This window comes from Ovis canadensis, chromosome 17, assembly GCF_042477335.2.
Source record: "Ovis canadensis isolate MfBH-ARS-UI-01 breed Bighorn chromosome 17, ARS-UI_OviCan_v2, whole genome shotgun sequence".
Lineage (NCBI taxonomy): Eukaryota > Metazoa > Chordata > Mammalia > Artiodactyla > Bovidae > Ovis > Ovis canadensis.
Genome location: NC_091261.1, coordinates 81,520,556 through 81,534,368, shown reverse-complemented (window position 1 = coordinate 81,534,368; position 13,813 = coordinate 81,520,556). Strand labels below are relative to the sequence as shown.

Sequence of the window (13,813 nt, the reverse complement as noted above, 5' to 3'; positions counted from 1 at the left end):
CGTGCGTGTGGGGGCTGCACTCCAGACCGTGTGAGCCGGTCTCGCTGCGGTGGAGACGGTCCTGAGGCCCCACCCTCCCAGGGGCTCACTGCTCAGCGGCCCCCCAGGTGGACACAAGCAAGGTGGGCTCAGCTGAGTCCGGGCACCAGCAGGCAGCAAGCCGAGGGCTCGGCCTGAGCAAGGCCAAGGTTCCAGGAGCCCCGCTGACACCTTCTGGGGGGTGGCCACGTCAGCCAGAACAGCCCAGAGCCCAGGAGGGAAAGGAGACTCCAGGGCCAGCTGCAGAGGAGCCCGTGACCACATACCTGTGCCTCCTTTGTCTGGGTCTTGTGACTTTTAAAGCTTCCTTCATGATCATCTTCGACCGTGGAGCTGGCATTCAAGGCTGCGATTCGAATCTAGAGGCAGAGGTGTGAGGGAGAAGAGCTGCTTTTAGATAAAACATGGCTCATCTCATCAATAACCTACAAGGCGCACAGCTCTCTGTAGCATACTCGGCCTCAAACAGCTAGGCCTACCCAGATGTGGGGCTGAATGGCAGGTGGCCACCCAGGGAAAAGGGGACCTGGAGCATTCTGAAGGGACCACGCCAACCTGCTTAGGGAATGTGTCCACTACAGAAGGGCCAGGCTGGGGACACCCAAGAAAGGCCTGACGCAGCAGAAGACCCAGGCACCAGAAAAACAGCCTCCAATGACACGGGCTGTGTCTCTCTGCCACAGAGATGCGGTCCTGCCGACCACCCACAGGAGGGCGGACACCCACACCCTCGAAGGTGCCCACAGCCCTACTCGGACAGCCTTCAGGGCCCCCAAGAACCCGCCCCTCCCCCCGGAGGGAGGCCGAGCACCAGCACATACCATGGTTGGAGCCTCTGGCACAGGCAGCGGAGGTGGGCAGGGCCAGCCCACTCGGCTCCTGGGGGAGGGAGCAGGACAGGCTGAAGGGGGCCAGGAAGAGCCGGGCCCGGGGACCGGGCACACAGGCGAGCGTGCCTCGGACGGCTCAGCAGTCTGCCACCTGGGGAGCCCCTGGCCTAGGGACAGAGCGCCCGCCCTGGCCAGACAATTGGGGACACGGCGGAGAGAGCCTGACACAACCCCGGGGCTCACAGCTCAGCACAGTAGTAGACTGACAAACAGTTATTTCTTCAAAAGGTGAATAAAATGGAAACACAGGCAGCAGGTAGAGACCAGGTCAGCCGCCCAGATGGGGAAGGTGAAGGAGGAAGGCCTGCGATGAGACTGGGGTGCAGGCGGGGGTGGGGTAGGGTGGGGAGGCAGGGGCCTGGAGGGCGAGAGGGGAATGTGAAAGAAAAAACCATGCAGAATACAAAGGAAAAACTTAGAGGCAGGCAGACCAGTATGAAATCTGCAGAAATTTCACAGACTGGTGAGGACGTGGCGAAATCTGACCCTCACACCCTGCAGATGGGAACGAGAGCAGCGAAGCCTACTGGCAGCGGCAGCTGCTCAGAGTGCCAGGGGCCACTCCCAAGGGAAACGGAGATGCGTCCACAGCAAAGCGCGCCCTCGAATGCGCACAGCAGCGTTCTGCACGGCGGACTCCAGGTGGGGGCAACTCAAACGCCCAGCAGCTGACGAATGGACACAGAAGATGTGGGCTGCCCGGACAGCCACTGGGTTATCATTCGGTCCTAAAACAGGCCCAGCAGCTGACGAATGGACACAGAAGATGTGGGCTGCCCGGACAGCCACTGGGTCATTGTTCAGTCGTGAAACAGACCACAGTGCAGCACTTGCTGCCCCCCGCGGGCACCGTGAGGGCACAGCCACCGAAAAAAGCCGCCACCGAGGCCACAGGCTGCCGAGCCCACTCATGTGCCCGTGCAGACGCCACCAGGCCACAGCAGCGGGAGAGAGGCGGGGCCAGGGAGAGGGCCTGGCGGGGTGGCTCCTGCCGGAACAGGGCCCCTTCAGGGGGAGGGGACAGAGCTGGGGGGTGCACAGCTGGGTGGACACGCCCACACTCGCGGACCTGTGGGGTCTGCTAAAGGAAGACAGGGCAGGAGGCTAACTGCGGCAGGGGTGCCGAGGGCACGCCCCAGGGGGAAGCCCACAGAACTGAGCCCTCAGGGGCCTCCAGCGGGCAGCAGGGTGCCGGGCAACACCGGGCTCCAGCCGATGCAGCACCACCAAACGCTCCAGGGAGGGCAGAGCGAGGCGCCAGGAAACGGCCCACCCGGGGGTCAGCACAGAGCCCCACGTGGGCCCAGCAGGCAGTGTAACTGAGCCTGGGCAGGGACTGAATGCGTGACCACGACTCCCGCCAGCAGAGCTCACAGCTGCGACCTCCACATGGGCTCTGTGGTCTCCAGGGCCCTTACAAGGAAGGAGGAAGGACAATCTCCTTCACAGGCAAGGGAGACCGCCCCACTAGCTCGATAGCTATCTCATCTCCTGGTTTCTACATTTAAACAAGTAAAGCACGCTGCTCATTAGCTCTGGAAACGGTGGCTTCACCATAAACTACGCTGTGATGGACACTGTGATCACCAAAAGGCCTGGGGGCGGGGGGAGGGGCGGGGGGAGGGGCGTGGTAGGGAGCAAGAGCAGAGGAGAAACCGGAGCACGTGCAGAGGGATTTTTATCGCCCAGAACACAGATCTTTTTAAATCCAACTATTTATTTTTGCATCAATACGAAAATCATCCGAGGAGTTAACCTCATAGAGCCTGGCATCCCAGGGTATCTGGGAGAACACTGACATTTCTTCTTCAAATTCTAGGAACTTTATACGCATCTTATTTGGGAATATAACATATCTACCGATTCAGTGGACACGTAAGGGAGAAATGGACATTTCATGTGGCCAAATAGAAGGAAACTTCATTAGAATACCTATGCCTGTCTCTACAAAATGTATACAGGTAACAGAATATATTCGTAGTGGAAAATAAAGAATTCAAAATATGAACATTTCTAAAATCTTACCCCATAGGTAGAACATGCTTGTGTTATTTTGGCCTAAAATGCATAACTTCTCTCTAATCACGAGAAAACAGCAGACAAGCCTAAAATGAGCAATATTAGACAAACAGTAGGCACCCCACTCCAGCACTCTTGCCTGGAAAATCCCATGGACGGAGGAGCCTGGTGGGCTGCAGTCCATGGGGTCGCTATGAGTCGGACACGACTGAGCAACTTCACTTTCACTTTTCACTTTCATGCACTGGAGAAGGAAATGGCAACCCACTCCAGTGTTCTTGCCTGGAGAATCCCAGGGACGGGGTGGGGCGCCTGGTGGGCGGCCGTCTATGGGGTCGCACAGAGTCGGACACGACTGAAGCGACTTAGCAGCAGCAGCATGGCCAAGAAGTTAATAAAACACTGAATAACTTTAAGGACAGGGAAAACCATAGCCTTGACTAGACAGACCTTAGTCGGCAAAGTAATGTCTCTGCTTTTGAATATGCTATCTAGGTTAGTCATAACCTTTCTTCCAAGAAGTAAGCGTCTTTTAATTTCATGGCTGTAATCACCATCTGCAGTGATTTGGAACCCAGAAAAATACTGTCTGACACTGTTTCCACATCTATTTCCCATGAAGTGATGGGACCGGAAGCCATGATCTTCGTTTTCTGAATGTTGAGCTTTAAGCCAACTTTTTCGCTCTCCTCTTTCACTTTCATCAAGAGGCTTTTTAGTTCCTCTTCACTTTCTGCCATAAGGGTGGTGTCATCTGCATATCTGAGGTTATTGATATTTCTCCCGGGAATCTTGATTCCAGCTTGTGTTTCTTCCAGTCCAGCGTTTCTCATGATGTACTCTGCATAGAAGTTCAATAAGCAGGGTGACAATATACAGCCTTGACGTCCTCCTTTTCCTATTTGGAACCAGTCTGTTGTTCCATGTCCAGTTCTAACTGTTGCTTCCTGACCTGCATCCAGATTTCTCAAGAGGCAGGTTAGGTGGTCTGGTATTCCCATTTCTTTCAGAATTTTCCACAGCTGACTGTGATCCACACAGTCAAAGGCTTTGGCATAGTCAATCAAGCAGAAATAGATGTTTTTCTGGAACTCTCTTGCTTTTTCCACGATCCAGCGGATGTTGGCAATTTGATCTCTGGCTGCTCTGCCTTTTCTAAAACCAGCTTGAACATCAGGGAGTTCACGGTTCACGTATTGTTGAAGCCTGGCTTGGAGAATTTTGAGCATTACTTTACTAGCATGTGAGATGAGTGCAATTGTGTGATAGCTTGAGCATTCTTTTATGGTTTTTCCTGTGGTCATGTATGGATGTAAGAGTTGGACTGTGAAGAAAGCTGAGTGCTGAAGAATTGATGCTTTTGCACTGTGGTGTTGGAGAAGACTCTTGAGAGTCCCTTGGACTGCAAGGAGATCCAACCAGTCCATTCTGAAGGAGATCAGCCCTGGGATTTCTTTGGAAGGAATGATGCTGAAGCTGAAACTCCAGTACTTTGGCCACCTCATGCAAAGAGTTGACTCACTGGAAAAGACTCTGATGCTGGGAGGGATTGAGGGCAGGAGGAGAAGGGGACGACCCAGGATGAGATGGCTGGATGGCATCACTGACTCGATGGACGTGAGTCTGAGTGAACTCCGGGAGATGGTGATGGACAGGGAGGCCTGTCGTGCTGCGATTCATCGGGTCGCAGAGAGTCGGACACGACTGAGCGACTGAACTGAACTGAACTTTAAGGACTAGGGTTGCAACTACATAGAAAAGTGACAGCTGAGTTAATAATATTGTATCAGGATGAGTTTCCTTTTACTGACAATTGCACTAGGGTTATATAAGATGTGAAAGTTAGGGAAGGTGGGGGGGGGGGCGGGGGGGGGAGGGGGAGGAATTTGGAAACTCATTGTATCATCGTTGCAATTTTCCACACTGGAGTGGGTAGCCATTTCCTTCTCCAATCCATGAAAGTGAAAAGTGAAAGTGAAGTCGCTCAGTCATGCCCAACTCTTAGCGACCTCATGGACTGCAGCCTACCAGACTCCTCCGTCCGTGGGATTTTCTAGGCAAGAGTACTGGAGTGGGGTGCCATTGCCTTCTCCGAGTCTAAGTGCAGTTTAAAAGACAACCTACAGAATGGGAGAAAATATTTGCAAACGGTGCAACTGACAACGAATTAATTTCCAAAATATACAAATACTCCTCACACAGCTCAATATCGAAAAATACACAATGAAAAAATAGGTATAAGTTCTAAATAGACACTCCTCCGAAGAAAACATACAGGACTTGCTGGACACATCTCCCAGTGGTTAAGACTCCATGCTTCCAAAACAAGGACACAGGTTCAGTCCTCGGTGGGGGAGATGCCACATGCCACGGGGCAACTGAGCCCGCGTGCCAGAACGACCGAGCCTGTGCCATGGCGTCCTCAGCCCGCAACTGCTGAAGCCCAGGCACCTAGAGACCACGCTCCAAAACAAGAGAAGCCACCACAGCGAGAAGCCTGTGCACAGCAAATAGAAAGTAGCCACACAGCAACAAAGACCCAGCACAGCCAGAAATAAAACTACAGGCGGCCAAAAGACACATGGGGCTTCCCTGGTGGCTCAGACCGTGAAGAATCCGCCTGCAATGCAGGAGACCTGGGTTACATCCCTGGGTTGGGAAGATCCCGTGGCGGAGGGCATGGTGACTCCCTCCAGTATCCCTGCCTGTGGAATCCCCGTGGAAAGAGGAGCCTAGTGTGGGGTCCTAGAGTCGGATGGGACTAAGCGTGCAAAAGAGACATGAAAGTATCTTTAACATCACTAATTATTCAGTCAGTTCAGTCGCTCAGTCGTGTCCAACTCTTTGCAACCCCATGGACTGCAGCACACCAGACTTCCCTGTCCATCACCAACTCCCAGAGCTTACTTAAACTCATGTCCATAGAGTTGGTGATGCCACCCAACCATCTCATCCTCTGTCGTCCCCTTCTCCTCCTGCCTTTAATCTTTCCCAGCATCGAGGTCTTTCCCAATGAGTCAGTTTTTCGCATCAGGTGGCCAAAGTATTGGAGCTTCAGCTTCAGCATCGGTCCTTCCAATGAATATTCAGGACTGATTGCCTTCAGGATGGACTGGTTTGATCTCCCTGCAGTCCAAGGGACTCTCAAGAGTCTTCTCCAACATCACAGTTCAAAAGCATCAATTCTTTGGCGCACAGCTTTCTTTATAGTCCAACTCTCACATCCATACATGACTACTGGGAAAACCACAGCTTTGACTAGATGGACCTTTGTTGCCAAAGTAATGTCTCTCCTTTTTAAAATGCTACCTAGGTTGGTCATAGCTTCTCTTCCAAGGAACAAGTATCTTTTAATTTCATGGGTGCAGTCACCATCTGCAGTAATTTTGGAGGCCCCCCCAAACCAAAGCCTCTCACTGTTTCCATTGTTTCCCCATCTACTTGCCAATCAGAACGGCCATCATTAAAAAGTCTACAAACAACAAATGCTGGAGGGCATGGAGAAAAGAAAATCCTCTTACCCTGTTGGCGGGAATGCAAACTGGTGCAGCCACTATGGAGAACAGTAAGGAGGTTCCTTAAAACACTAAAGAGAGAGCTACCACATGATCTTGCATTCCCAGTCTTAGGGATGGGGGGTGGCGGGGGGCGATGGACCTAATTTGAGTCTGCTTTTCAACTATTTAAAAATGTAAAAACCATTCTCTGCTCTTGGGCTGTAGCAAAACAGTGGGCTAGTGAGCAAAGAATGATTTCTACATTTTCAAATGGTTGAAAAACTTCGGGAAAAACTTACATAAGACTCAAACTTCAGTGTCCTTAAATAAAATGTTATAGAAACACTGTCCCGCTCTTACATACTGTCTTTGGCTGTGTCCCAAGTACTAGACAACGTAGAGCCCCCAAGTACTTATATCATTGTAAGTATACACATAGTCACAAGAAATAATAATATTATAAAAACGCAAAGAGAGGCCGGCTAACTGGAAAAGGGGACGACAGAGGATGAGATGGTGGATGCCATCACCGATTCAAATGGACATGGGTTTGGGTGAACTCCGGGAGTTGGCGATGGACAGGAAGGCCTGGCGTGCTGCAGTCATGGGGTCGCAAAGCGTCGGACACGGCTTAAGCAACAACCAAAAGAAGGGTCAACACGGAGGGAAGCCCAGCCGCGTGGAAGCCGCATACACAGCACGCCCTGCAGTGACCCAGGCGCCCGAGAAGTGAGAGGCCCCAGAGCCGCCTGCGCAGCGCCCCCCGCCACGGTGCGGAGACTCGATCGGGCCCAGGGGCGGCGGGGCGGCCGCGGCTTGCAGCCTGGAGCCGCCGGGCCGCGGGGGGAGCCGGGGACGCGCGACACCACCCGCAAGGGGCGCTCACCGCGCAGCACCGCCGCGAAGGTGGAATGGAAGGACGCGAGGCGGGGGCTCAGCGCGGGGCCCTGCGCCGCGACCGCCGTCCCCGGGCGAGGCCCCCCACTCTCAGGCCGCCGGACTGAGCAGGGAGCTGACAAGAGGCCCCCGCCGGGCCGCTCCGGCTCCCGGCCTCGGTCTCTCCTCGGGGAGCCCTGGCGCCAGCCCGGCCGGGCCCCGCGCCCGCCGCCCCTCAGGCTTCCGCCCCCACCCCAGCCCTTAGAGTCGCGCCCCAACCCCGTCGCCCGCGGGCTCACCAGCCGTCTCCACAGCAACCGCCAGGGCGGCCGACCCCCAGCGCCGGCCGGCTGCGCGCCTGACAACAAGGTGCGCTCCCATTGGCTCAGGTGCCGGCTGCGCCGGCCAATCACAGAGCGCGCACGCGCCGTCCGGCGCGCGGGGCCCCAGCTGCCTGCGGACGGGGCCCTGCGCAGAGCTCCGAGCGCGGCTGCGGACTCGGCGCCAGCTCCCATCAGTCCTGTTACCTAGGAGGCGCCCGGTTGGAGGGGCCAGGCGCGCGGCCCTGCACAGTAACTACCCTGCGCAGTAGGAACAGTAACGCACTACTGTTTCAGACTTCGGACAGGTGCTGTGGAGACCGCGGCGACGTGGGGACACTTAGAGCGAACAGGGGAAGGAAGAGCATCCTCATTGACGTTACCCGAAGCCTAAGAGGCACAGATACAAGCAACTCTTGACGCAGAAGATAAAAGGGCAGACCTAAATGTAAGGCCAGAAACTATAAAACTCTTAGAGGAAAACACAAGCAGAACCCTTGATGACATAAATCAAAGCAAGATCCTCCCTGACCCACCTCCTAGATTCACGGGAAATAAAAACAAAAGTAAACAAGTGGGACCTGATCAAACTTAAATGTTTTTGCACAGCAAAGGAAACGATAAGCAAGGTGAAAAGACAGCCCTCAGAATGGGAGAGAATAACAACAAATGAAACTGACCAAGGATCCGTTTCCGCAATATACAAGCAGATCTGAAGGGTTTCCGACACGGGGCCTGGGACTTAGGGGGCAACAGTCTTGGCAGCTCCGTGTTTTAGGAAGGGGCTTCACACTGGTTGACATTCACAGAGGCCTGAGTCCAGCAAGAAGGATTTAAAGTACGAATGTTATGGCTTTCGCTTTGACTTCAGTAAAATCATGGTGAAGAACTCGTAGACAGTTAGGTATAATAAAGCTTTATTGATATGCCAGGAAGTACAAAAATAATTACCAACCTTAATTTTGGGCATAACCTGGTGGGAGGTGGTGGTAGTGGGAGGGTTTAAATAGGCCATAAACAGATGGTTTCAAACTTTCAGAGATAACTTGCAACCTTGGATACAGCTCTCACCCCTGGAGTTGTATCATGAAAGATGTTCTGAAGAGAAAGTTGAATAAAAGTGGGGAGGGTGATCCAAGCAGCAGGGAGCTGTGTAGCAAAGGTTTGTGCTGAGAAACAGTGCAGGCTATGTAGGAGTCTCATGCAGGACCGTGTTATCAAGGGGCAAAATGGGGGGTCCTGATGCCCAAATGGGTGGAGGGGCCAGTCCTCACTGCAAACAGATGACCTCACTCACTGATGGGGATGAGACTGATGAGGAGACCAGATTGGATGCTGTTACCTTGTGGTCCTGGAAAGGTTTTAGGCCTGAATCCCTCCTTGAGTGCTTCAACCACTCATTTACCTCCAACCCACAAACATTCCCTGAGCCCCTTTGGGAAGCAGGACATCCATGCTGGCAGGAGGAGCGAGTGCAGGGACAGCTGGGACAGGGAGCCAAGGGTAGGACCTCCAAACTGTAGCTTTTAACAAGTTCTCAGTGGTGGTCAAAGCTACGGTTTTTCTAGTAGTCAAGTATGAATGTGAGAGTTAGACCATAAAGAAGGCTGAGGGCCGAAGAACTGATGCTTTTGAATTGTGCTGAAGAAGACTCTTGAGAGTCCCTTGGACTGCAAGGAGATCAAACCAGTCCATCCTAAAGGAAGCCAACCCTGAATATTCACTGGGAAGGACCGCTGTGGCTGAAGCTCCAGTACTTTGGCCACCTGGTGAGAAGAGCTGACTCATTAGAAAAGACCTTGATACTGCGAAAGATTGAAGGCAGGAAGAGAAGGAGATGACAGGGGACTAGATGGTTGGATGGCATCACGGACTCAGTGGGCATGAATCTGAGCAAGCTCCAGGAGATGGTGAAGGACAGGAAAGCCTGGCGGGCCGCAGTCGCGAAGAGTTGGACGCAGCTGAGCCACTGAACAACAGCGGTGGCCAGGTAAACACGGTGGGCTCAGTAGGCTCAGGCACATTCCTTAGGAAACTTATTAACCAGGCAGACTGCAAATCAGTTTGGTATTTCATTGGTGCACAAGAATGATCAAAGCTTTAAGGGGTCAGGGAAAGTATCGCCCAGAGATGTGAACTCTGCATCTGGAAGAAAGCTGAAAAGGAGGCTTCCATGCCACACCTCCACCCCCCACCCCAACCCCACCCCCGCATCCTCTGCAACACAGAAGCATGATATGGGCTTTAGATTGGCAGCAGGGGCCGGGGCAGTAACAAGATTCGATTCATTCCATTTCCAGAAGCAGAGGCTGCATTTCTGGGTTTGCCATTTGGCATGTGGATCTTACAAGGTACACTGCTACAGAGAATTCTCAGCAAGACTCACAAGAGACAATGGGAGTCTGGCAATGCCCTGGGAAGGGCCCTGAAGCCCAGGCTGAGGACAGGAATGTCGGGTCAGCAGAGTCTGCAGGAAGGCCTAGGCTGGACCAGTTGCCTGCCGCTCCCCACCAGCCTGAACAGGGGCATGAAGAGGAGCGACTCCAAGAAGCCCTCCACCCTGATTCCAGCAGCCAAATACAAGACATGAAACACAGCCCCTGAGGACAGGAACATCCCACCTCCCAGGTTCCCTTAAGGTCCCCACCTCATAAACCAACCTGCTGTCCAGAGTGACCCAGAATGCCAGGGGGCGTGGGTGGGGGAAGGCAGTGGCAAAGGGAAGTAGAGAAGTCAGGTTTGAGACAAAGCTCTCTTAATTTATTTGCTGTGAGGATGGGGAAGAGAACCACACGGAGGTGCCAGAAGCTGGTGTCCACCAGGCCCTCACTGCCAGGAGGCCTCTCTGGAAGGGCTGTCAGCTCAGAGGCCCTGGATGCCCTACACGCCAATCATAAAAAGGTCATGACTGTCCCCTTCTTGCCAATCTGCCAGCGCTCCAAGGGGAAAAAGCGGATCATTATCCTTCAGGAGATGGAGAGAAACATGTCATCAGCTCCTCGGCTAACGCCTTACATTCTAACATCCCCCAGCCAGACATACCCACTGTGGGCTCCAAAGAGCCTGCCTTAGCCCCACCAGGCATTTTGCAAGCCTGTCTCACCCCATGAACACTCTCCGCAAACCCCGGACAGGGCAGTGGGCATGTCGGGTGGAATGGTGGCTGCACACCGTCATCACCCACCCGGGACAGACAGGCAGCCTCTGTGGTCACTGTATGTGGGTTCACGGGGAGCCTTCTCTCTCCCAAACTGCAGGCCCCCAGGAGCACACATGTGCAGTATCCCAGCCCCTGTTTTTGCAAAGCCTGGCTCAAGGGGTCCAGGCATAACCACCTCCCTCCCCACATTATCTGTGGAATGAGTGAATGAGCTCCTCTCCCAGAAGTGACAGGAAGTTCCTTGTGCAGAAACAGGATACTTGGGATAACCTAGGGCCAAGGAGGTATATGTGACAACCTCAGTCATCCCGTCCCATCTGTAAATGGGCATAATGGAGCTATCTCCATTGTGGGATGAGATGTCCCCATAATGGGATGGCATGTCCACATGGGGGCTATAGACAGAGGCACAAAACTTCTAAGGATCAAATGGGGTCATGCATGTGAATTACCTATCAAATCTCTGGTATGTGGTAAATTACAGGTTGCTTATCATTGTTAGAATTCTTATGGCTCCCCAGATTAAGGACCAGGTCTAAGCACCCCCAGAAGTGACCATTCTTCACCCACTCTTTCTGGGCTAACAAAGGCTCCATTCTGAAAGGTTCTTTCAAGATTCTTATGCAGTTAGTTCCTCATAGGCATAGACTCGGCTTGGGAATATTTTTCACCCAAGAAGAAACCATGACCTTGCCACGGAATCCCAGGTTTGGGAGCCACGGGGCCTTCTTATTAGAAGCCGACTTATTAGAAAAGACCCTAATGCTGGGAAAGATTGAAGGCAGGAGAAGGGGATGACAGAGGACTAGATGATTGGACAGCATCACCAACTCAATGGACATGAGTTTGAGCAAGCCCCAGGAGCTGGTGAAGGGCCTGGAAGCCTGGTGTGCTGCAGTCCATGGGGTCGCAAAGAGTTGGACACAACTGAGTGACTGGAAAACAGTCACCGAGGGCTTCTTGGGAACCATTGATCCATGCCTCTCTATTCAGAGAAGAGGTTACAGACCAGACATGGTTTGATTCCAGGTTTGTTTGGATTCCCCCACCTGCATGGGACCCAAAGGTCACAGCCTCAGGACAGACCCAGAATTCCTCCGGTCCAGCTTAGAGAAGTTCTAGAAGATTACTCCTGTTTTCCCAACATATGGAAAAACCTGAGGGCAGATGATAAGTGGCTTTGATTCTGCCGGGGTGGCAACATTCTGCCCTGTCAGGTGCCAAGGCAGGTACAGTAGTGTTGTCCCATGCAGTGCCCCCAGGAGTGGTTAAAGGGGAGCCTTCCCATTTCACAGATGGAAACACGGAGGTCCAAGAGGCCATACCTTGCCCAGGTGTCACAGGCACCACTGCAGAGCCAGGAATTCATTCAATTCCACTACCACTCTCAAGGTGGGCCGTCCACCAGCCCATGGGGTCAAGGGCCCAGGCGGCACCAGATCCTTCTTGTCCAGCGTGAGGAATTAATTTTCCCCCCAAACTTAGGAGGGGCCTGAGGTGGGATCCCGGCCCCCAGTGGCACAGCAGTCCCAAGAGGGTCCTCTCCCTGCCCCCCCTACGCACCGGTCCTCGGCCAGGTCCAGCTCCTTGGTGAGGAACTCGAAGAAGCGAGCGCTGTGGCCGCGGTTCTCCTCGGCCGTCCCCACCACACCGATGGAGGAGACGAGCAGCTGGGCGCCGGGCTCCGCCGAGCCGTTCACCACCATGGCCAGGCCGGACCGCACCGTCACGTTCACGCGCTGCGGGGACACGGGAGTTTAGCCTGAAGCCGGCGTTAGGCGGGGATCGTGCTGAGGACCTGGGGAGCGCGGGGTGAGGGAGCGCGGGGTGCAGACGCGCGAGCTCCACGGGGGTCAGGGCTGGGGGCACGGGTCGGGGTCCTTGGAGGTCACTTCGGGGTCACGGCTGGCCAAGCCGACACGGAGCACGTGTTGCGGACGGGGCCGCAGGGCCCTGGAGTGCGGGAGGACCGAGTTGGCGGCGGGCGGGCGCGGAAGAGTCGGGGTCACGCTGGGGAAGCGGGGTCGCAGATAGAGCCCGAGCCCGGTCCGCCAGCCTCCTCCCCGCCCCGTACTCCCCAGCGCAGGCTCACGTCCTCAGGCTTGCTCAGGATGGCGGCAGTGGCCGCGCAGAGCCGCTTCTCCAGCCCCGCGGGCACGCGGCCGGCGGGCAAGCTCGTGTCCAGCTCTACGAACGGCATGTCCAGCGGGAAGGGTGCGAACGGTCGCCGGGGAGAAACGAGGCGCGGGGTCCGGGTCTGTGTTCTTGAGGGTCGGGCGTCGGGGAGGGGGGGCGGGGCGCCACGGAAACCTGCTCTCCTCATTGGCTGGACAGAAACTCAGCGCCCCCTGATTGGCTGTCTGGGCTACATCCCCCCCCCCCCGGGTCTCAGCAGAGAGCCGCCGCCAGGGCTGGCGCTGAGTTCCGGAAGTGTGGTAGCCCGGCCCCCTCCTTGTGACCCCGCCCCCAACGAGGTATTGGCCGTGCCGAGCCCCGCCCACACACCAGGCCCCGCCCGCGCCCCGCTCCGGCGGTGCTGGCCGCGGTTTCCTGTCCCCTGTGGCTTTCCAGCGCTTTGGCTAATATTTAGGTGGAGGTCTGAACACGCCCAAATACACACACCCGGAGGGGCTATCCCCAGGCTCCACGCTAACAATGCTACATCGTCACGGAGTATTAAAATTTTTTTGAATGAGTTGTCTCTGCGTCGGGCAACTCACGTTCGACGTGCTAAAACGCTCTTCTTTTGATCAGACCAGGTGAAGCCTGGGGGCTCGAGTGGGGCTGGGCAGAGACCCTCGGGTTCACTGCATCCCTGCCTGGTACCCACGGACAAAAACACCCTTGTGGCTTCTTGTGCCTGTGGCAACTTTGCCTCACGGTGAAGGATCGCCCACCAGGGGGTGGTGATAGCCAGCCAAAGCCCCGGTCGAATTACCAGCAATGTTTACGGGACCCTGTATTTTTTAGAGGTGAAACAAAAGCTGTTATTGAGCATGTGGATGTCTGTTG

At 54.7% G+C, this 13,813-nt stretch overlaps 2 protein-coding genes across 5 annotated transcripts in view; both read right to left on the bottom strand.

Moving 5' to 3' along the window:
- The window catches only part of CABIN1 (calcineurin binding protein 1), a 74,544-nt gene extending 66,859 nt beyond the window's left edge, over positions 1-7,685 (bottom strand). For all 3 annotated transcript variants that reach the window (XM_069558376.1, XM_069558378.1, XM_069558377.1), the window contains exons 1-3: positions 7,621-7,685; positions 861-918; positions 306-398 (exon numbers count right to left, since the gene is read on the bottom strand). In XM_069558376.1, coding sequence (XP_069414477.1) covers positions 306-398; positions 861-863 — 96 coding nt within the window. In that variant the 5' untranslated portion in view covers positions 864-918; positions 7,621-7,685. The remainder of the gene's footprint in view (positions 1-305; positions 399-860; positions 919-7,620) is intronic.
- Positions 7,686-10,379: 2,694 nt separating this feature from the next.
- Positions 10,380-13,468, bottom strand: LOC138422843 (D-dopachrome decarboxylase). 2 transcript variants are annotated; one of them, XM_069558374.1, is made up of 3 exons: positions 12,894-13,468; positions 12,365-12,540; positions 10,380-10,605 (listed from the first exon to the last, which is right to left on the bottom strand). In XM_069558374.1, exons 1-3 carry the CDS (start codon positions 13,122-13,124, stop codon positions 10,533-10,535), a joined length of 480 nt encoding a protein of 159 aa, XP_069414475.1. In that variant the 5' UTR covers positions 13,125-13,468; the 3' UTR covers positions 10,380-10,532. The 2 variants fall into 2 exon arrangements, with proteins under 2 accessions (XP_069414475.1, XP_069414474.1); XM_069558373.1 differs by having other exon boundaries at positions 12,876-13,203.
- Between the last annotated feature and the right edge of the window lie 345 nt (positions 13,469-13,813).

Excerpts from the sequence above, each read along its gene's own strand:
- LOC138422843 (XM_069558373.1), bottom strand. The coding sequence starts at position 13,124 with ATGAGGAGAGCAGGTTTCCGTGGCGCCCCGCCCCCCCTCCCCGACGCC. Across the intron at positions 12,541-12,875 it reads ACGTGAGCCTGCGCTGGGGA|CGCGTGAACGTGACGGTGCG; the intron begins GTACGGGGCGGG and ends GTGTCCCCGCAG. Across the intron at positions 10,606-12,364 it reads CTGGACCTGGCCGAGGACCG|GATAATGATCCGCTTTTTCC; the intron begins GTGCGTAGGGGG and ends CATCTCCTGAAG.